This window comes from Bubalus bubalis, chromosome 18 (assembly GCF_019923935.1).
Source record: "Bubalus bubalis isolate 160015118507 breed Murrah chromosome 18, NDDB_SH_1, whole genome shotgun sequence".
Classification (NCBI taxonomy): Eukaryota; Metazoa; Chordata; class Mammalia; order Artiodactyla; family Bovidae; genus Bubalus; species Bubalus bubalis.
Window position 1 is genome coordinate 46,801,941 of NC_059174.1, and position 22,325 is coordinate 46,824,265.

General features: G+C 43.3%; 1 protein-coding gene across 1 annotated transcript in view; it reads right to left on the minus strand.

Moving 5' to 3' along the window:
* Positions 1-1,893: 1,893 nt before the first annotated feature.
* Positions 1,894-22,325, minus strand: part of LOC102395792 — a 64,975-nt gene continuing 44,543 nt past the window's right edge. Inside the window, 6 exon segments of the mRNA XM_045163212.1 lie at positions 1,894-2,878; positions 2,880-3,567; positions 7,678-7,773; positions 8,586-8,709; positions 16,589-16,644; positions 18,427-18,683. Of these exon segments, the coding sequence (XP_045019147.1) occupies positions 2,128-2,878; positions 2,880-3,567; positions 7,678-7,773; positions 8,586-8,709; positions 16,589-16,644; positions 18,427-18,683 (1,972 nt within the window). The 3' untranslated portion in view covers positions 1,894-2,127.

Genomic DNA, 22,325 nt, shown 5'->3' on the forward strand with positions numbered 1-22,325 from the left:
GTCTTAAAAAATCATCTAAATCTTCTCTCTGACCTTATAGTAGCTCACTTTTATTATATTGGAGTTTCTTACATTATGAATCCCCTGGTGGGGAAAAAGGCAAGCTATGAAAAGCTTCAGTTTTAAAATTTTTCTCCAGAAGGAACTATCTAACATTCTAGAAAGAAAGATGATGTAAGATGTTCATATAGTCACTGTACACTGTAAGGCCTTCCTCTTACAGGATTTCCAATACAAAACTAGGAAAACAAAAAAGTTAAGAATATAATGCAGCTCTCATTAAGCACACTTTCAATATGAGTCAGATAAGGGATACAATGTACACAATGCTAAGAAATATGATCCTAATATTACTAATTGGTTAAGTAAATAGCCCTATAAGAAATGAGAAATAATGGTGAAGTAAACAGTAAATGCGGAGCAGGCGATGGCACCCGACTCCAGTACTCTTGCCTGGAAAATCCCATGGACGGAGGAGCCTGGTAGGCTGCAGTCCATGGGGTCGCAGAGTCGGGACACGACCGAGCGACTTCACTTTCACGCATTGGAGAAGGAAATGGCAACCCACTCCAGTGTTCTTGACTGGAGAATCCCAGGGATGGGGGCGGGTGGTGGTGGTGGTGGGGGCCTCGTGGGCTGCCATCTCTGGGGTCGCACAGAGTCAGACACGACTGAAGAGACTCAGCAGCAGCAGCAAACAGTAAATGTTGGTTAAATCCTTTCCCACTTTGATTTGGTTCAGGTTAATTTTAGCAGATAGATGTTTCATCTATATGATATTTGTATGGCGACACTTGATTTCTCATTAAGGCTAATAACCCTTCATGTTCAGAAAAGTTAGAATGATTTGTGTCTAACATTTTCACTACCTTCCTAAGTCTGCCCACTTGGCTTATCTTCATGGAGTTTTTCACTTTTTAAATGAACTCTGATGTCTAATAAATTTTGAAATAGATACACCCCTCCCAATTCCTAACATTTATAAGATTTCTCATCAGTAATACATGTCAAGGGGCAGCGACTGAGAGCACCAGGCTGCGACGGCGCAGGAGCAGGCGAGACGAGTTATCCCATGTCCGAGGTCAGGGGCGGCAGCCGAGAGGAGCAACCCCATGTCCAAGGAGCAGTGGCTGCGCAGGTGCAGGAGGGCCAAGAGGAGTTACTCCACGTTCAAGGTCAGGAGGGGCGACCTCATCCAAGGTAAGGAGCAGCAGCTGCGCTTTGCTGGAGCAGTGGTGAAGAGATATCCCACATCCAAAGTAAGAGAAACCCAAGACAGTAGGTGTTGAAAGAGGGCATCAGAGGGCAGACACACTGAAGCCATAATCACAGTAAACTAGTCAATCTGATCACACGGACCACAGCCTTGTCTAATTCAATGAAACTAAGCCATGCCGTGTGGGGCCACCCAAGATGGACGGGTCATGGTGGAGAGATCTGACAGAATGTGGTCCACTGGAGAAGGGAATGGCAAAGCACTTCAGTATTCTTGCCTTGAGAACCCCATGAACAGTATGAAGAGGCAAAATGATAGGATACTGAAAGAGGAACTCCCCAGGTCAGTAAGTACCCAATATGCTACTGGAGATCAGTGGAGAAATAACTCCAGAAAGAATGAAGGGATGGAGCCAAAGCAAAAACAATACCCAGCTGTGGCACCGACTTGATGGACATGAGCTTGGGTTAAACTCCGGGAGTTGGTGATGGACAGGGAGGCCTGGCATGCTGCAATTCATGGGGTCGCAAAGAGTCAGACACGACTGAGCAACTGAACTGAATACATATCAAATTCTGTCCCTTAATTGAAGGCCTCATATCCACAGTAGTAAGTGTGATATTAAGCTGTTGTCCTTAAATGCTTTCCCACATTCCTGACAATTACATAGGCTTTTGTTTTACTAGCACACAAATTTCCAGATGTCAATTTTTATTTTTTTTTTAATTCTACCTGTTTATTGCTACCAGCCATCTCCCTCCAACCCCTCATGCGTGTGTGCTCTGGTCATGTGACACCATGGACTGCAGCCCACTAGGCTCTTCTGTCCATAAAATTTTCCAAGAAAGAATACTGGAGTGGGTTGCCATTTCCTTCTCCCAGATGTCAAATTTTGAGGTTTCCCATGTCTTTCACTCACTCCTCTGTCCTGCATGAATTCTTTGATGTTGACTAAGGTGTGAGCCACGAATAAAGGCCTTCCCACATTGCTCACATTCATAGGGTTTCTCACCAGTATGAATTTTCTGGTGTCGACTAAGCTCTGAGCCACGGCCAAAGGCCTTCCCACATTCCTTACATTCATAGGGTTTTTCACCACTATGATTTCTCTCATAATGAGTAAGTTCTGATTGTCGAATAAAAGCCTTCCCACATTCCTTACATTTATGAGGTCTCTCACCAGTGTGAATTTTTTGATGCCGGATAAGTTCTGTGCTACAAGTAAAGGCCATTTCACATTCCTTGCATTTATAAGGTTTCTCACCCGTGTGAGCTCTCTGATGTCTGGTAAGTTCTGAGCCACAGCGAAAGGCTTTCCCACATTGCTTACACTTGTATGGTTTCTCCCCTGTATGAACACTCTGATGTCGGACAAGATGTGAATCGGAGATAAAACCTTTCCCACATTCCCTACATTTATGAGGTTTCTCGCCAGTATGAATTCTTTGATGTAGGTTCAGTTGTGAGGCACAACTGTACACCTTCCCACATTCCTTACATTCATAGCGTCTTTCACCAGTATGAATTATCTGATGAAGACTAAGTTGTGTGTCATAGCGAAAAGCTTTCCCACAGTCCTTACACTTATGGGGTTTCTCACCAGTATGGATTCTCTGATGTCGAAGAAGGTGTGAGGGATGGGTAAAGGCTTTCCCACACTCTACATTCGTTGTATTTCTCATTGGTATGAATCCTCTGATGTAAATTCAGCTGTAAGGTAGATGGAAAGGCCTTTCCACATTCTGTACACTTAAAGGGTTTCTCACCTATGTGAATCTTTTGGTGTTTACTAAGTTGTGAGGTAGAATGAAAGGCTTTCCCACATTCCTTACATTTATGAGGTTTCTCAGCAGTATTAATGCTCTGAGATCTCATCATCTGAGAGTCATGAATAAAGTCACCTTCCTTATTTTCATTACTTTTTTGGCTTTCATGAATTCTCTGATGCTTCATCAAGTCTGACCTACTATTAAAGGCTTTCTCACATTCTCCACATTTAGAGTCTTTCTCCTTATTATGACTTCTTTCATGTTGACTCTGGTGTGGTTGGGACCTGGAAGTCTTACATTCCTTGGATTCACAGGATTTTGCTCCAGTAGGAGCTGTCTGAGGTGCTCTAGGATCTGTGTGCTGAATGGAAGTGGATCTTTCTTCAAAAGTTATTAAGGCTTGTCTGAAATGTTCTTCTGGTAGCCTCTCCAAGTGGCATCTGACTTCTCTGGTATATCTGACTCTAGGACACTCAAGATTAGAGCTTATAAGTCTCTTTGTTATCTCCTGTTGCAATGACTTAATTTCATAACTGTCCTCCTTTAAAGATAAAGTCTTGGCTTCTCTTCTAGATTTCCAGTCTGTAAGATAACAAAGAAAAGAGTATTTTCATGTTGCAGGAGAAAGGAAAGTTCCAAGGCAGAAACAACAAACTAAAAATAGTGAATAGTTTAAATTGCTCTTAGCACTGTGTTACAATTTAAAAAAAAAAAAAAAAAAGATGGGAGGGGAATAAGAATAGAGAAAATGAGGGCAGCTTATGAAGGAAGTGATTTTTAAAATGTTTATTTGGCTATGCCAGGTCTTAGTAGTAGCATGTGAACTCTTTCGTTGCGGCATGTGGGATCTAGTTCCCTGACCAGTGATTGAACCCAGGCCCCCTGCATTGGAAGCACCGGAGTCTTAGTCACTGCACCACCAGGAAGTCCCAAGGAAGTGACTTTTCACTTCTGGTGAGAATCAGCTGGGGAACTTGTTAAAAATACAATGTCCGGGACCTCCCAGGTGGTCTACCAGTTAAGACTCAGCACTCCCAACCCAGGGTGTCTGGGTTAGATCCCTCATTGGGGAACTAGATCCCACATGCCACATCCAGCAGTTGGTAACTAAAGACTGAAGCTCTTATGTGCCACAACTAAGATCTAACATAACCAAATAAATAAATATTTTTTTTTAAATATGTAATATCCAGGAACCAACCAACTAAATAAGAATCTAAAGGAGTAGGACATTATCTAACAGCAAGTCCTCTCATCTCTAGCCCCAGATTTTGATTACTTCTACTAGTATCTCTAGTAGTAATTACCTTGTCCAGAGCCATCCCTCACCAAGATTAACAAAACATTATCCTAGCATAGTATCTCCCTATGGAAATACTATGCTCCCTATGGAAATATTCCATCCCCAACACAGTAGCCAGAGCGCTCTTATTAAAATAAGTTCAATCATGTCATTCTTCTGCTCAAAATCCTCCACTGGATTTTCTTCTCACCCAGAGTAAAAGTCAAAATCCCTCAGTGATCCACAGGGCCTTTCCAGAACTTGTCCTGCACTACCTCTCTGACCTTACTGCCTTATCCCCTCCCATGAGCTGACTATTCTAGCTCCCTGACCAACCAGATGTTCACATTTGCCAAGCACACCCTTCCTTCAGAATCTCTGCCTACAAATATCTTCCCTAAGATATCAACATGGCTCTTTCAATTACTTCATTCTAACCTCTATTTAGATGCCAACTTAAGAGACCACTCTTTACAAAACAGGACCTTCATCAGTCTACTTACTGTACTTTTTAGCAGTGTACTTATCATATGTTATTTTATCTTTTCCCCCAACATTATGCTTGAAAGTTTTCATAACACAGAAGAATGAAAAGAACTAGACAGTGAACTCCCATAATCTCTTCACCTAGATTCTACAATAAATGTTTGGATCTACTTGCCTTATTATACATCTATCTACCCCTCCAAACATCAAGTCACCTTGCAGACATCAGTATACTTCACCTCTAAACTCAACAGATTATATTTTAACTTGTTTACTTCTGTACTGGCTGTCCACCCTTCACTATACCTGCACAAAATAAATAATAGTTGTCTGCCGAAAGTATGGTTATTAGTATGTTTTTCTATCTCCCTCACTGATTTCTGAGGCAACTCAAAATGTGGGACTCACTGTTCAAATGCAGTGCCTTCCCCTTGCACCTAAAATACAAAATTCACTATCAGACCTGCAAAATTCTGCAGCATCTGGCCCCCGCTTGCCTCTTCAACTTAATTTTGAGGTACTGTCACCTTCACTCACCATGAGTTCACTACACTGGCCTCCATTCAACTTGCATGTCATGCCAATTACGTTCTCATCTTTCAGGAAATGTTTTTGGCTTCTTTGCATGCTCTCTGTTCCAGGATACCTGCCATGGCCAGCTTCTTTCATTCTAAACATCTTCATTTTTTATCCTATATCCTTTTCTTTGCCCTCATAATCTTTTTCTCAATTTTATAATTACGTATTTGCAAGAATACACAGAAGAACTGTACAAAAAAGATCTTCATGACCCAGATAATCACAATTGTGTGATCACTGACCTAGAGCCAGACATCCTGGACTGTGAAGTCAAGTGGGCCTTAGAAAGCATCACTACGAACAAAGCTACTGGAGGTGATGGAATTCCAGTTGAGCTATTCCAAATCCTGAAAGATGATGCTGTGAAAGTGCTGCACTCAACACGCCAGCAAATTTGGAAAACTCAGCAGTGGCCACAGGACTGGAAAACGTCAGTTCTCATTCCAATCCCAAAGAAAGGCAATGCCAAAGCATGCTCAAACTACCGCACAATTGCACTCATCTCACATGCTAGTTAAGTAATGCTCAAAATTCTCCAAGCCAGGCTTCAGCAATATGTGAACTGTGAACTTCCTGATGTTCAAGCTGGTTTTAGAAAAGGCAGAGGAACCAGAGATCAAATTGCCAACATCCGCTGGATCATGGAAAAAGCAAGAGAGTTCCAGAAAGACATCTATTTCTGCTTTACTGACTATGCCAAAGCCTTTGACTGTGTGGATCACAATAAACTTTGGGAAATTCTTCAAGAGATGGGAATACCAGACCACCAGACCTGACCTGCCTCTTGAGAAATCTGTATGCAGGTCAGGAAGCAACAGTTAGAACTGGACATGGAACAACAGACTGGTTCCAAATAGGAAAAGGAGTACGTCAAGGCTGTATATTGTCACCCTGTTTATTTAACTTATATGCAGAGTACATCATGAGAAACGCTGGGCTGGAAGAAACACAAGCTGGAATCAAGATTGCCAGGAGAAATATCAATAACCTCAGATATGCAGATGACGCCACCCTTATGGCAGAAAGTGAAGAGGAACTCAAAAGCCTCTTGATGAAAGTGAAAGAGGAGACTGAAAAAGTTGGCTTAAAGCTCAACATTCAGAAAACGAAGATCATGGCATCCGGTCCCATCACTTCATGGGAAATAGATGGGGAAACAGTGGAAACAGTGTCAGACTTTATTTTTCTGGGCTCCAAAATCACTGCAGATGGTGACTGCAGCCATGAAATTAAAAGACGCTTACTCCTTGGAAGGAAAGTTATGACCAACCTAGATAGCATATTCAAAAGCAGAGACATTACTTTGCCAACAAAGGTCTGTCTAGTCAAGGCTATGGTTTTTCCTGTGGTCATGTATGGATGTGAGAGTTGGACTGTGAAGAAGGCTGAGCACCGAAGAATTGATGCTTTTGAACTGTGGTGTTGGAGAAGACTCTTGGGAGTCCCTTGGACTGCAAGGAGATCCAACCAGTCCATTCTGAAGGAGATCAGCCCTGGGATTTCTTTAGAAGGAATGATGCTAAAGCTGAAACTCCAGTACTTTGGCCACCTCATGCGAAGAGTTGACTCATTGGAAAAGACTCTGATGCTGGGAGGGATTGGGAGCAGGAGAAGGGGACGACAGAGGATGAGATGGCTGGATGGCATCACTGACTCGATGGTCATGAGTCTGAGTGAACTCTGGGAGTTGGTGATGGACAGGGAGGCCTGGCGTGCTGTGATTCATGGGGCGCAAAGAGTCGGACACAACTGAGCGACTGATCTGATTTGTTCATCAGTTTATCTACTGGTATAATTTCTCCCTAGGCTTCCCTGGAGGCTCAGTGGTAAGGAATCCACCTACTGGTTTGGGAAGATCCCACATGCCAAGGAGTGACTGAACCTGTGCGCCACAACTTCTGCAAGAGAAGCCACTGCAATGAGAAGCCCACACACCACAAGTAGAGGGTAGCCTTAGTTGAAGCCCAGCTTGCCACAACTAGAGAAAGCCCATGCAGCAGTGAAGACCCAGCACAGTCAAGAATAAAAATAAAAGTTATTAAAAAAAAAAATCAGAACAAAACTGGACCCAAAGTATGGTGAAAATGGTTATCTCATGGAAAGGAGGAACGGAGGAAAGCAGAAAGGCATTTCCTTCCTGAAATCAGAGGGAATATGAGGAACTGTAGCAAGAAATTGGAAGACATGTGAAACATCAGTCTCACATTACACATTACTCTCTTGTCCAGATCTCAGGCTTCTTGGGGAGCTTTCCTAACAACATCTCAGATGTGCTGCCTGCCTTCTCACAGGTCAGGAGAGTGACATCTTCCATGGCGTTTCCCATGTGAGTCTCTATTACTCACCTGGGCACCATTCTTCTGTCTCCTTGCCCTTAACTATCCAGGGCTCCTTCCTCTGCTCCAATAAAGAGATCACATCTGGCTTAAAATTGGTGAATCCTGCTCAAGAAAGAAAAAAAGGATCAAGTTATATTGTGGGTGTCCCAGAATTAAAATCAGTCCACGATTATCACGTAAGAGGAGTAAGAAAATTAAGGGTAAGAGGAAAGGGGGATGAAGATAAAGTTCAATGGAGCAGCTGATTTCTTTTTCTTTTTATTTCAGGTCCTGAATATTTATTTTTTAAGTTTGTTTTTCCTAGGCTGCATGCATTATTTTATTAATGTATTTTTTAATTGGATGATAATTGCTTTACAATGTTGTGTTGTTTTTTGCTGTACAACAACAAGAATCAGTCATAATTATATACATATATCCCCTCTCTCTTGAGGCTTCCTGCTCTCCCCATACCACCCCACTAGGTTGTCACAGAGCACCAGGCTAAGGTCCCTGTGTTATATAGCAGCTTTCCACTAGCTATCTGTTTTACACATGATAATGTATATAGGAGCAACCAATTTCTAACTTCACAAGGGACAAAGCATTCTGTGGTAAGCACTTAGGAAGAATTGTTAATTCAGCCAAGCACTTAGGAAGGACTCACAAGAAATTGGGATTCCCTTGTGGCTCAGCTGGTAAAGAATCTGCCTGCAATGTGGGAGACCTGGGTTCGATTCCTGGGTTGGGAAGATCCCCTGAGAAGGAAAGGCTACCCACTCCAGTGTTCTGGCCTGGAGAATTCCATGGATATACAGTCCATGGGGTCGCAAAGTGTCGAACACGACTGAGTGACTTTCACTTCACAAGAAATTATTATAATAAATATAAAAATTTAAGACCAATTCTGAATTTTGGAGGACAAATCAACTTACCCAGTGAGATCAGGTTGTTATAATTCTCCAGCATCACATCTTGGTACAAATCCTTCTGAGCAGAGTGCAAGCATTCCCACTCTTTCTGAAAGAAGTAAATGACCACATCTTTGAATCTGAAATCCTGAAACCACAGATAAAAATACACAGAAATTAATGGGCCAAAATCTTTACAAGAAAATAAAAGAAAATTAAGAGAGCAATTCAATAGCTGTTTGGAAAAAAAGGACACGCTGGACCTTTCAAAATGGTAAGTCAACAGCTCCATATCAAAACCAAACAGCTTAATCAAAAAATGGGCAAAAGACCTAAACACACATTTCTTCAAAAAAGACATACAGATGCGCAAAAAGCACATGAAAAGATGCTTCAACATCATTAATTATTAGAGAAATGCAAATCAAAACTACAGTGAGATATCACCTCACACCAGTCAGAATGGCCATCATTAAAACATCTATGAATAATAAATGCTACAGAGGGTGTGGAGAAAAAGGGACCTTCCTACACTATTGGTAGGAATGTAAATTGGTACAGCCACTATGGAAAACAGTTTGGAGGTTCCTTAAAAAACTAAAAACAGAGCTCCCATATGATCCTGCAATCCCACTCCTGAGTATATGTTTGGAGAAAACCATAATTCAACAAGATACATATACCACAATATTCACTGCAGCACGACTGACAATAGCTAAGACACAGAAGCAACCTAAATGTCCATCAACAGATGAATGGATAAAGAAGATGTGATGTATTTATACAATGGGATATCACTCAGCCATAAAAAGGAACGAAACAATGCCATTTGCATGTTTTGGACATTCATCCAACATGGATGGACCCAGAGATTATCATACTAAGGAAGTAAGCCAGACAGAGAACAACAAAGAAGATGTTATTGCTTATATGTGGAATCTAAAAAAAGAAAATTTATACAAATGAACTTATATACAAAACAGAAATAGACCCACAGACATAAAAAATAAACTTATGCTTACCAAAGGGGAAAGGTGGGAGAAGGGATAAATTAGAAGTTTGGGATTAACATATATATATATATACTACTATATAGGGCTTCCCTGGTGGCTCAGGCGGTAAAGAATCTGCCTGCAATGAGGGAGACCTAGGTTCGATCCCTGGGTTGGGAAGATCTCCTGGAGAAGGGAATGGCAGCCCGTTCCAGTATTCTTGCCCGGAGAATTCCATGGGCAGAGGATCCTGGTGAGCTACAGTCCATGGGGTCGCAAAGAGCTGGACACGACTAAGCTATTAACACATATACATACTACTACTATATATAAAATATAACCAATAAGGATAGCACAGGGAACTATACACAACATTTTGTAATAACTTTTGAGGAAAAGAATCTGAAAAGATACGTATATGTATAACTGAATAACTTTGCTGTACACTTGAAACTAACAACATTGTAAATTGACTATACTTCAATTAGAAAAAAAAGAAAAAAATACATGGACAGTTCAGTGTGGAAACAAGGGTGATCACAGTACACATTCTTGGTGTACACACCATTTGTTAAAAAAACTGAGATATAGTTGATGTATAATACTGTATGTTTCAGGTATATAACATGCTGATTCACAATTTTTAAAATTATTTTCCATTTACAATTATTATAAAATATTGGTTACTGTACCTGTGTCATTCAAATCATTCTTAAACATGCCTGCAACTACAGATAAAACGTCTCTGGCATTATCCATTTCATTATCCAGCCAGGTCTGGGAATAAACAAAGTCTAGATAATCGGTGTTTCCCAATTAAATAAAACTGTACATGCAAGTACATAACACATACTACGTTCAGCACACAACACTGTGACCATCTCCTTGCATTTATCCATTTAAGAAATTAGTTTAAAAGTCTGAATCATTCAAAGGTATCTTTAAAAACCTCTCTCTCTGAAAATAGGATTTGAATATAGCTTATGTGATTTAATAATTTCTTAAAAACTCAGGCTCATAAATATACCAGAATATTTAATCCTAGTTGTTCTCCATGTCCACAAATAGACATCATTTTTACTGGGTGTACAGCCCCCCGTCTTATGTATTCAGTGCTGTATTTTGCAGCACTAGCTTAGACAAGTTCTCTAAAGTTCTGTTGCAGTTGCAAGGGTCATTACTTCTTAATAATTTATACATCTGGTTGAATTGTTCCTGTTACAGTAAACTGTCCCCAACTATACTCTCTTTGTTCCAGAACTCCCAGAACTAATGGAGTAAGATCCAGACTCACACGATGAGACCCACGATGAGCAAACACTACACAAGTTCAAAATGGACCCACAGGTTCCGTGTGGACTATCACATAACTGCATACACAGAATCTATCATATGTCTATCATATCCTCAGTCCCCAAAAAAAATCTCAGAGCCAAAAATATAAGCAAATACTAAGAATCGAAAAAATCAGTATCAATTACCTTCTTGTCTAATTGGAAGAAAAAATGGCAACACACTCCAGTATTCTTGTGGGGAAACTCCCATGGAAGAGAAGCCTGGTGGGCTACAGTCCATGGGGTCACAAAGAGGCAGACATGAATGAGTGACTGGAAATGCATCCACTATAATTGGAAAACCCAAGTCTGCAACATGGAGTCGCACTTAACCACTCACCTCCACTTCATCAAAGCACAGGTCTAACAAGAGAGGGACAACATTTCCAGCAAGGGTTGGTTTTCCCATTCCATCAGTACTCCTGGTGGAAGGATATACACTTATGGAATGCTAAATGGTTTCTGAATAAACAGTTAAACATTTGTTGGAGAAGAGAGAGACACTTAGGGGACAGCAGCATCACTCATTGGAATTGGAAGAACTGGGGAACAAGTTCTTCGGAGAGGCTCAGGGAAGCAAGCAGTTCCAGGAAAAAGAAATCCACAGTTCAAATCTTCCAAAATAAAAAAGTACTCTTGATGTAGGAGAGAGAAAAAACATCAATTCATATAAGCAATGGCTTTTAGGGTTACAAACCAGATCATTTATATCCTGGGTTCACCCAAGAGAAATACAAGTTAAGAAGGCAAAGGAAGAAGAGGCAAGAACAGCCCTGAGTCACCAGACTGACTTCAGAGTCCGCAAATGAAGTTTCCTCTCTCCTTCCCTGTTCCTATCTTCCTGCTTTTGGCAACCCAGTGTGTTCACACACAAACACAGAGTCCCTTTCTCTTTCTCCATCTGAGGGAGAGTAACAAACCTTGGCTTTCCCTGAACTCCAGGGAATCCAACTGTACATAATGTGTTCCAACTGTACATAATGTGTTCAGAAGAAATAACTTTTCCACCATGAGGAGCTCATCTGAACCCAGAAGAGCCTGCTCTGATCTGCCCCGGGTAGACCCTTCATCTATCAGGAAGATGCTAAGCTCCTCAGGTGAGGAGCATCTTAGAGACATGAGGACATCCTCAGGCCCAGAGCACAGGACACTTAGGCAGGCCCAGCCCTGGACGGATTCCGCAACAGAGGTCTCCAGCCTCCTCCATGCCTAAGACTCAAGTACTTCCTTGGCTTTGTGCCCATATCCCAGAACTAGGGCCCCAAGAACCCAATCTAGAACCTCTTTCCACAAAGACCCTGTCCAGAATCACCAATACTGGGCCAGACAACCAATATGCCTCAGCCTCAGCCAAGCTCAACTACCCAGATGCAGGCTTCCATGGCTTTTGTTGTTGTTCTGGTTGTTCGGTCACTATGTCCAACTCTCTGTGACCCTATGGACTGCAGCAGGCTCCCTTGTCTTTCACTGTCTCCTGGAGTTTGCTCAAATTCATGTCCATTGAGTAGGTAATGCTATCCAACCATCTCATCCTCTGCCATCCCATTCTCCTTTTGCCTTCAATCAGGGTCTTTTCCAATGACAGCTTTACATGAAACCATAATTTTCAGAATCCTCATGGTCTGTACATCCTGGTCCCCAGCCAAGATCATCCATGGCTTTCTTGCTTTTCATTCCTACCCTCAGCCTTACTGCTGATAGGCAGTGCTCATTGCGTCTGAAGCACAATTACTGTGCATTAAGCACTTTTAGTCCTGGTGTCTTATATGTATTAATCTTCAGGAAAAGCCCGTGAATCTTTAGGTTAGTGAAGTAAGTAATTTACTCAAGTTTGCAGTAAGCAGTGGCACCGCTGGGCTTTAAATTTAGATTTCTCCAGCCCTCCAGATGATGCCCTTCCACTTCTGACCCTTGCACATGCAGCCAGGGATTTCCTGATCCTTTGCAAGAACCTGAGCTGGACTCTGCACCTAGGGCAGCAGAAAACACTTGGTTTGCTCTGTTTATCACTGCAGAGCACAACACTATGAGGGGGGGAAATCAAAGTAGAAGGGTAAGGGAGGAAAGAAGCAGTTCTGTAAACAGAATTCCTTTGAAATGAACTAACAGTGACTTATTTAAGTTGAGGGGTATGTGGAAAATTTCACATAACATGTAAAAGATTAACTGGGACCCAGAAAAACAACAGAACTCCAACAAATGAAAACAGACTGAGCAGCATTCCAGGAACAGTGAATGTGCTAAGTTGGAGGTAGAGAGGGAGACAAATTGCATCCTGTGTGTCTGAGGAACAGATAAGTTAACGGTGATAACTGGTGAGGGATTCTGGGAAAGGAGTAGACAGCCGTGATGGTGGAGAAATCCAAAGGGGCCAGAAAAGAAAGGCCTTGGATGATGGTCATCTTTGCCAGGACTAAATACAGATATTTACTATAATAAATAAACAATAGTGTAAAAGAGCTGGGGTTTTATCCTGAAAGTAACAGGGATTCACTGAATAAAGGAAGTGATACAGTTGGACTATTTTATTTTGGAGGAATAAACTAGAATTAGGGAGTCCAATGGCACCCCAGTCCAGTACTCTTGCCTGGAAAATCCATGGACAGAGGAGCCTGGTAGGCTGCAGTCCATGGGGTTGCTAAGAGTCGGGCACGACTGAGTGACTTCACTTTCACTTTTCACTTTCATGCATTGGAGAAGGAAATGGCAACCCACTCCAGTGTTCTTGCCTGGAGAATCCCAGGGGTGGGGAAGTCTGGTGGGCTGCCGTCTATGGGGTCACACAGAGTCGGACACGACTGAAGCGACTTAGCAGCAGCAGCAGCAGCAGCAGGGAGTCCAATCAAGGTTCCCCTGGTGGCTCAGTGGTAAAGAATCTGCCTACAATACAGAAGACATGGGTTTAATCCCTGGGTGGGGAAAATCCCCTAGAGAAGGGAATGGCTATCCACTCCAGTATTTTTTCTTGCCTGAAGAATGCTATGGTCAGAGCTGTAGTCAGACAGGTCAGAGTGTGGCGGGCTACAGTCCATGAGGTCAACAAAAGTCAGAACAACTGAGCGACTAACACTTTCAGGGAGTTCAATCAGGTAAATGCACTACCCGTTCCCACAGAAGTTTGACCTGGCACACAGACAGCGGGGTGGGGTCGCAGGGCGTGAGAGCAAGGACCAGGAAAAGAGACAGATTCAATGGGCTCTGCCACCTCACTGATGTTGGGGAGACCAGGAAGTAGGAGTTAGGGGACCTCCAGGTTGCCAGTGTAATGGCACATTCAGGTGAATTTCCATTATCAGCATATTCCCCAAAGCCTGCAGACTACATGATACAGAAGTTTTGAGGAAGTTCATGGTCAGAGAGCTAAGAAATGGCAGAAACAAAGGTAGGCTCTACCCTTTTATGCAGTGCAAATATCATTAATACAGAGAAAGGACAACAAGAATTCTAAGAGGAGGAAATAGAGGGAGAAATGGACAGTCAAAGGTTGAAGGGCAAAGGGAAGCTGGAGTTCCTTCCTCACCAAAATGTGCTGAGAACTGAGGGGGAAGATATGGTCCCTTTCTCAGATTTTAGGAAGGTTCTGACCAGAATGGAAATATGAAGACAAACTCAGTAAGTTTCCACAGGATTCAGAAGAAAAGTCAAAGACAAAGGAAGAAACAGATTTATCCAAGGGGAAAAAAAAAAGAGTATTTCTTCTTTCTTTCTTTTTTGCTATTTACTCTTTAGAAAAGTAAAGAATATTTCTAAAGAATATTTAGCTTAAATATTTCAATACTAAAGAAATATGTAGTTCTGAAAAGCAACTGGACAGAATTAATTAAAAAAAAAAAAAAAAAAAAAAAAGAGTTCTAACTCAGACACATCGAGGGGGAAAAACTCCCAAAGAGTCAGACATGCCTGAGCACATACACACATAGGAATTTTACAGCCAATGTTCTGTAGTTATATCTCAAATCAGATACCTTAAAGATTAAACTGTTTAGACAAAAAGCACTTTAGAAAAATGAGTGACTTTTATATTTTTATATTAGAGAAGACCTTCTGGCATGACATAAAGAAAACACTTTTTGAAAACACACACAAAATAGATTAACCGTGAAAAAATACTTCTAAAACAATCTATAAATGACAGAGTAGTTCTGAAAAGAACTTTGCTTAATGTATGCTTAATATGCTTAATGTGTAAACTGACAAATGGGCAAGAGAAATCAGTAGGCAATTTAGAAATTCCAACTGTACCATTTATTAACTGTAACTCCGGAGCAACTGACTCAACACAATCTATTTTCTCATCTGTCAACTTAGAATAATACCAAATTTCATCAAATCTGATATGCCACTGTTTGTAAAGCCCCCATTACTTTAAATACCAGGAAAGAAATAAATGTCATCAATTAAACTATAACTTGCCAGGAACTGAAAAACCCATCCTGATTTCAAAGAAGTTAAAATGTGGAGGGGGGAAAAAAAAATCACAGAATTCACATTTATACCTGACTGATAGGGTTGTTATGTGGATCCAACAAGATAACGTATCAAGAACTTAAAGCTACAAGTGGCTCAAAGTGAACACCCAATAAGTTAAATTGCTTCTATTAGTAATTTGATCCCATTCTGAAAACAAAATTACACACCCACACATATGTGCAGATAAAATAATTTTAAAATATTAATAATGACTACCTCTAGATGGTAGGACCATGGGCATTAAACTTTAATAACTCACTCAAATTTTGGAAATTTTTGCAAGAAACCTGTATTACTTTTGGAGAAGGAAATGGCAACCCACTCCAGTACTCTTGACTGGAAAATCCTATGGATGGAGGAGCCTGGCAGGTCCATGGGGTCACAAAGAGTCAGACAAGACTAAGTGACTTCACTTATTGTATTACTTTAATCATCACAAAGAGAGCAATTAGTTATTTATATTTGGGTGGGGATGAAGAAATATCAAGATCTGAAAGGGGCTGGCAGGCATTCCGTGCTGTTAGAAATTTGGAAGCAAACAGGCTACAGTGAACCTGGACCCCTAAAATTTCTTTTACAAGAAAGAAATTCGTACGATTTAAGTAACTTATTCTGTTCTTCAACTTCCCTACCAAATCACACAAGCACATTCTCTCAAGACTGTTATGTTGTTGCTGTTTAGTCGCTCAGTCTTGTCTGACTCTTTTGTGACTCCATGGACTGCAGCCCACCAGGCTCCTCTGTCCGTGGGATTTCCCAGGCAAGAATACTGGAGTGGGTTGACATTTCCTTCTCCAGAGGATCCCGGACCCAGGGATTGAACCCATGTCTCCTGCATTGGTAGGTAAATTCTTTACTACTGAGCCATCAGGTAAGCCCCCAAGATTGTTATAACACTGAACAAAATCCAGGGAAATGGAAATTCCAGATGAGAATACATGCACAGCAGATAGCCCAGGTTTAACCATCGGTGGTTTCCTTCTCTCTTCCCCTTTCTCCAAATCACTACTGTTAATCTCCTGGATGAAGTGAAGTAAAGTGAAAGCCGCTCAGTTGTGTCCGACTCTTTGTGACTCCATGGACCATACAATCCATGGAATTCTCCAGGCCAGAGTACTGCAGTGGGTAGCCTTTCCATTCTACAGGGGATCTTCCCATAGAATCCTGAAATGATAGTGTCCTGAAAACCAACAAGTCGCCCTTTCCAAGAAGAGAATGGCAAACAACCTACCTCCTCCACCATGACTTTTGATGCACAGCAACTCTTTTCTTCTCCTCTTCTGGATTCTTAGAGAAGGAAAAAAATAGAAAATGGTTAAGAAACTATGAGACTGCAGGTACTACCTGGAGCCTGGGGGAGGCCAAGGCAGAACAAATCCCTGCTCCACCCCAGGCACTGAGAGGGAGCCCAAAGCCAAAGAGGCCAGCTACCTCTTTCATCATCAAAAAGAAGAGCAGACAACCTTAGACGTCCAGATGGGAGTCCTGGGAAAGACTCCCAGACTGTGGCCTCCTTCTTTCACAAGAGCCTGGCTTTGTGTACTTCCAGACCCAAATTGAGCCCAGATCTGTGATGCAAAGAAACCGGATCCACCTGCTGGAGTCCCACGTTTCTGTCCTCTAGGCTGGGGGCACGTTGACTGAGCCTTGGCGGCCACAAGGTGAAAAACAGAGAAGTGGAAGTAGGAAGAGAGTCCCAACCCAAAGCTCTAGAAACCCCGTGCAAGCGTGCTAAGTCGCTTCAGTCGTGTCTGACTCTTTCCGACTCCATGGGCTGTAGCCCACCAGGATCCTCTGTCCACAGTCTGGGATTCTCCAGGCAAGAATACTGGAGTGGCCCGCCATGCCCTCCTACAGGGGATCTTCCCGATCCAGGGACCGAACCCGCGTCTCTTACATCTCCTGCATTGGCAGGTGGGCTCTTTATCACTAGCACCACCTGGAAAGCACCCTAGAAACCCCCGACACCACCAAGAACGGCCCCAGGAAAACGCCATTCACTGCGCTGGAGAGCGAGCGGCTGCAGTTGTGTCAGTTCTTGGGCCGAAGAGTGCAATGGGAGCGCGATCCCGGGCTGAGGCAGGCGCCCAGGACCCACCCACCCGCGGACCCCATTCAACACCTGCCAAAAATGTACAAAAAGAGCGCCATTCCCAGCTCCAGCCCCAAAGGCAGAGTCGGCGACGTGGCCATATTGGGGGTGCGCGCGCACCCCCACACACACCTACCCACACACCCACGCACAGAGCCACAGAGTCCAACTTCGACAGAATACCCACCACAACCCCGCTAGATACTGGCTGCCCAGCACCGGACGTCTGGCGCACAAACCACTTCCAGGGAGCATCTCACGGGCTTTCTTTCCCTAGGCAGGCAGCCACACAGCTGCTACACTCCTGACCTTCAGACATCCGACCCCGAGCCAGCCTGAAGCCACACCCACCCGTGCTTGCGCTCGGCCGACACCTCCCACCCCTAAGTGTGGACAGGCGGCCTGGATGCCACCCACTCCCCGTCAGGCTTTATTTTTCAAGCGCGGGCACGTTGCTTGGACATGCTCGACAGCCACCCATATTTAAAACTCCTGACAAACCCCAGACCTGCCCCGGGGCCCCTCACCGTTCACTTCTCTGGGGTCCTCTCACGCCTGTCTGATGGAATCCGCCCCAAAGCAGTGAGCGAAGCGAACTCGAAATGCCTCAATCCTTTGCGTTCGAACTCCCTCCAACTCACACGGTCCAGCCAACTTCGTACGGAAACCACACATACTGAGGGGCCCTCGGGGAAATGTAGTCCGTGGGAGTAAAAATCCAAGCAGGGCCTGGGCAGGCACAACCTTTTTCGTCCCGAGTCGCGTCGTGTTCCAAGCTTCAACGAAGCCCAATCCCGATCGCCCAGCCACGCCTGAGCATCCTCCAAGGATCGGGGCGAACCGACCGGTCGAGGTAGCAACAGGTGGCCTTGGATGGGTAAGAAAGGGTTGTGGCCCGTGGAGGCTTCTGGGAAACGTAGCCCACAGTCGGGGTAACGGGGGTGCTCAAGTTTCATTCCCAGAGGTCCCCAGCGCACCTCTCGGTCTGGAACGTCGAACCCTGCAGCCGGAAGTCAAAGCTTTTCCAAACGACTTGGGCGGGGCCCCAGAGACGCCCTGTAGGGGTTGGACCCACCCTGGAGGCTTCTGGGAAATGTAGTCCCAGGCTAACGGGTTGGAGGTCGGGTTGGGGAGAGACTGAAGGGGAGCAAATGAGTTCTTGTTGGGGAAGTCCGAGAAGGGCCCGGGGAGGTTCAAGAAGGACAACCCTGAGTCCCGGGATGGACTACCAATACTAAACTTAATAATAAGTAATACTGTTAAAATATGTCATACTGTTTTCAAACATTTTGTAAGTACTTAAATATAGATAAAAAGACATGTAGTAGTAAGATCTCCGGAAAGTCACAACAATATTTAACAGTAGTTAATTTCGAGGATGTGCGGTTGTGAGTTTTTTCTTTTTACTTTAAGTATTCCCTTATATTTGGGCCATTTTCATGTCCTTCTTGTAAAATGTTACTTATTAAATTTTGTTAAATATAAAATGAACAACTGCTGCTAAGTCACTTCAGTCGTGTCCGACTCTGTGCGACCCCATAGATGGCAGCCCTCTAGGCTCCCCCATCCCTGGGATTCTCCAGGCAAGAACACTGGAGTGGGTTGCCATTTCCTTCTCCAATGCATGAAAGTGAAAAGTGAAAGTGAAGTCGCTCAGTGGTATCCGACCTTCATCGACCTCAGGGACTGAAGCTTTCCAGGCTCCTCCGTCCATGGGATTTTCCAGGCAAGAGTACTGAAATGGACAACTATTGTGGATGCAAAAAATCAATAAACAACCTACAATAAGCAATAGAAGAAGGTTTTACTTCAGCTGTACTGAGAACCATAGTGGAGGATTTAGCTTGTCAGTAGTTCTTAGAAACTGGTCTGGGAAGCATGGCTTTCAGCATATTTTGTATTTTGTTAGAGCAAAATACATACATCAAACATGACTTGAGAACATTCCTTCAAAATTTCAAGAGACAGATTAGCACGTACACAGGGAGTCACTATAGCCTTGGTTTCTGGGAAAGGAATCTTATCTTTAAAGGAGTACTGAAAGTGAAAGTCACTTGGTCATCTCTGACTCTTTGTGACCCCATGGACCATACAGTACATGGAATTCTCCAGGCCACAATACTGGAGTGGATAGCCTTTCCTTTCTCCAGGGATCTTCCCAACTCAGGGATTGAACCCAGGTCTCCCACATTGCAGGCAGATTCTTTATCAGCTGAGCCACCAGGGAAGCCCTAAAGGAGTACTGGCATGGGCTTATAGGAGGGGAGGTGTTTGTTTATTTGCACCTTCAAAGTGAACAGTCTTTACTTCTGGATCATGCATTTTTTTACTCTTTAATGGTTAAAGGAGATGAATAATGTATGATGGTGACTACAGCCATTTATAATGCAGATGGTGACTGCAGCCGTGAAATTAAAAGATGCTTGCTCTTTGGAAGAAAAGTTATGACCAACTTAGACAGCATATTAAAAGGCAGAGACATTACTTTGCCAGCAAAGGTTCAGTTCAGTTCAGTCACTCAGTCGTGTCCGACTCTTTGCGACCCCATGAATTGCAGCACGCCAGGCCTCCCTGTCCATCACCAACTCCCGGAGTTCACTCAAACTCACGTCCATTGAGTCAATGATGCCATCCAGCCATCTCATCCTCTGTCGTCCCCTTCTCCTCCTGTCCCCAATCTTTTCCAATGAGTCAACTCTTCGCATGAGGTGGCCAAAGTACTGGAGTTTCAGCTTTAGCATCATTCCTTCCAAAGAACACCCAGGACTGATCTCCTTTAGAATGGACTGGTTGGATCTCCTTGCAGTCCAAGGGACTCTCAAGGGTCTTCTAGGTACGTCTAGTCAAAGCTATGGTTTTTCCAGTAGTCATGTATGGATGTGAGAGTTAGACTATAAAGAAAGCTGAGTGTCAAAGAACTAATGCTTTTGAACTGTGGTGTTGGAAAAGACTCTTAAGAGGCCCTTGGACTGCAAGGAAATCCAATCAGTCCATCCTAAAGGAAATCAGTCCTGAATACTCATTGGAAGGACTGATGCTGAAGCTGAAACTCCAATACTTTGGCCACCTGATGTGAAGAACTGACTCATTTGAAAAGACCCTGATGCTGGGAAAGATTGAAGGCAGGAGGAGAAGGGGTTGACAGAGGATGAGATGGTTGGATGGTATCACCAACTCAATGGACATGAGTTTGAGTAAACTCCAGGAGTTGGTGATGGACAGGGAGGCCTGGTGTGTTGCAGTCCATGGGGTCACAGAGTCGGAAACGACTGGGCGACTGAACTGAACTGAACTGAACTAAACTGATAATGTATGAAAAACAGGAAATAAAGCTATTTCAGTAACATAAAGTTCAGGCCAAATTATGTATAAGCCAGAATGATTTTGTTGCCAAAACTCAGCCTCTGTTCACCAGTGCCTAATAGAAATGTGGAGAGAGTTTTGGATGAAGTAGAAAAGAATAGCTTTTAGTGCTTTGCCAGGCAAAGGGGGCCACCATGGGCTAATGCCCTCAAGACTGTTGACTCACCCTGGAGGAGGCAGTGAAGAGTTCTCTAGTGTTCAAGGAGCAGGGCATGATCAGCTCATGGACAATTCTTGGGCTGGTTGGCATCAAGGTATAGTTTCAAGTCAACCTTCTGGTTCAATCAGTCTAGGATCTATGGTTAGTAGTTTTCATCTGCAGGGGTCTGCTTCCTGTAAAAACAACTTAGGAATGTGTGTCAGGCCTTTATCTATATCTTTCAGGAAACGGAGTTCACTGATTCTGCTGTGTCACAGAATTATAGTCTAAACTGTTACCAGTTCCCTAGCCCAACAGCTGTTCTTTGTTTCTACATCTTCACATTTCCCAATCATTAACTCTTGAGTCAGCATTTTACTTCAAAAGACAAGGCTGCAGGAGCTTGTGCACAGTTTCAATTTCTCTATACCTCAATATGTGAAAATCTCTTCTGTCAGTGTAGATTCTGAAATTCTGAAATGGATGAATAGTGGGCCAGATTTTTAAAATTCAGTTTGGTTCTAAAAGATAAATGAAACACAATATTGATAAATGAGAACAAAACAAAACAAAAACATGAGAAATGTGGAAGGTTAAACCATAGACATTATGTTTAAAATAATCTGAGGACTTCCCTGATGGTCCAGTGGTTGGGAATCCACCTGCCAATGCAGGGGACACAGATTCGATTGCAGGTCCAGGAAGATCCCACATGCCAAGGAGCAACACACCTATGCACTGCAACTACTGAAGCCCACCAGTCCTCGTGCCAGTGCTCTGAAAAAAGAAGAGCCACCTCAACGAGAAGCCTGAACACCACAAGGAAGAGTAGGCCTGGCTCGACTCAACTGGAGAAAGCCCGGCAAAGCAACTGAAGACCCAGTGCAGCCAAAACTAAATTAATTGATTGATTAAATTTAAAAAATAGTTTTGAGGCTATGTGCAACTTTATAACCACAGTAGAGGGACTTCCCTGGTGTTCCAGTAGGTAAGACTCAGCACTCCTAAAGCAGGGGGCTCGGATTCAGTCCCTGATTAGGGAGCTTAGATCCCATGTGCTGTAACTAGAAGATCCCATGTGCCACGAACTAAGACCCAGTGCTGCCAAATAATAAAATATTTATAACCACAGTAGAGGTAACTGGATTTTCTGTGTGTGTTTGTGTGTGTGCTCAGTCAAGTCTGGCTATTTGTGACCCCATGGACTATAGCCCATCTGGCTCATCTGTCCATGGAATTTTCCAGGCAAGAATACTGGAGTGGGTTGCCATTTCCTGTTCCAGGGAATCTTCTTGACCCAGGGATCGAACCTGCGTCTGTTGTGTCTCCTGTGTTGGCAGGCAGATTCTTCACCACAGCGTCACCAGGAACCAG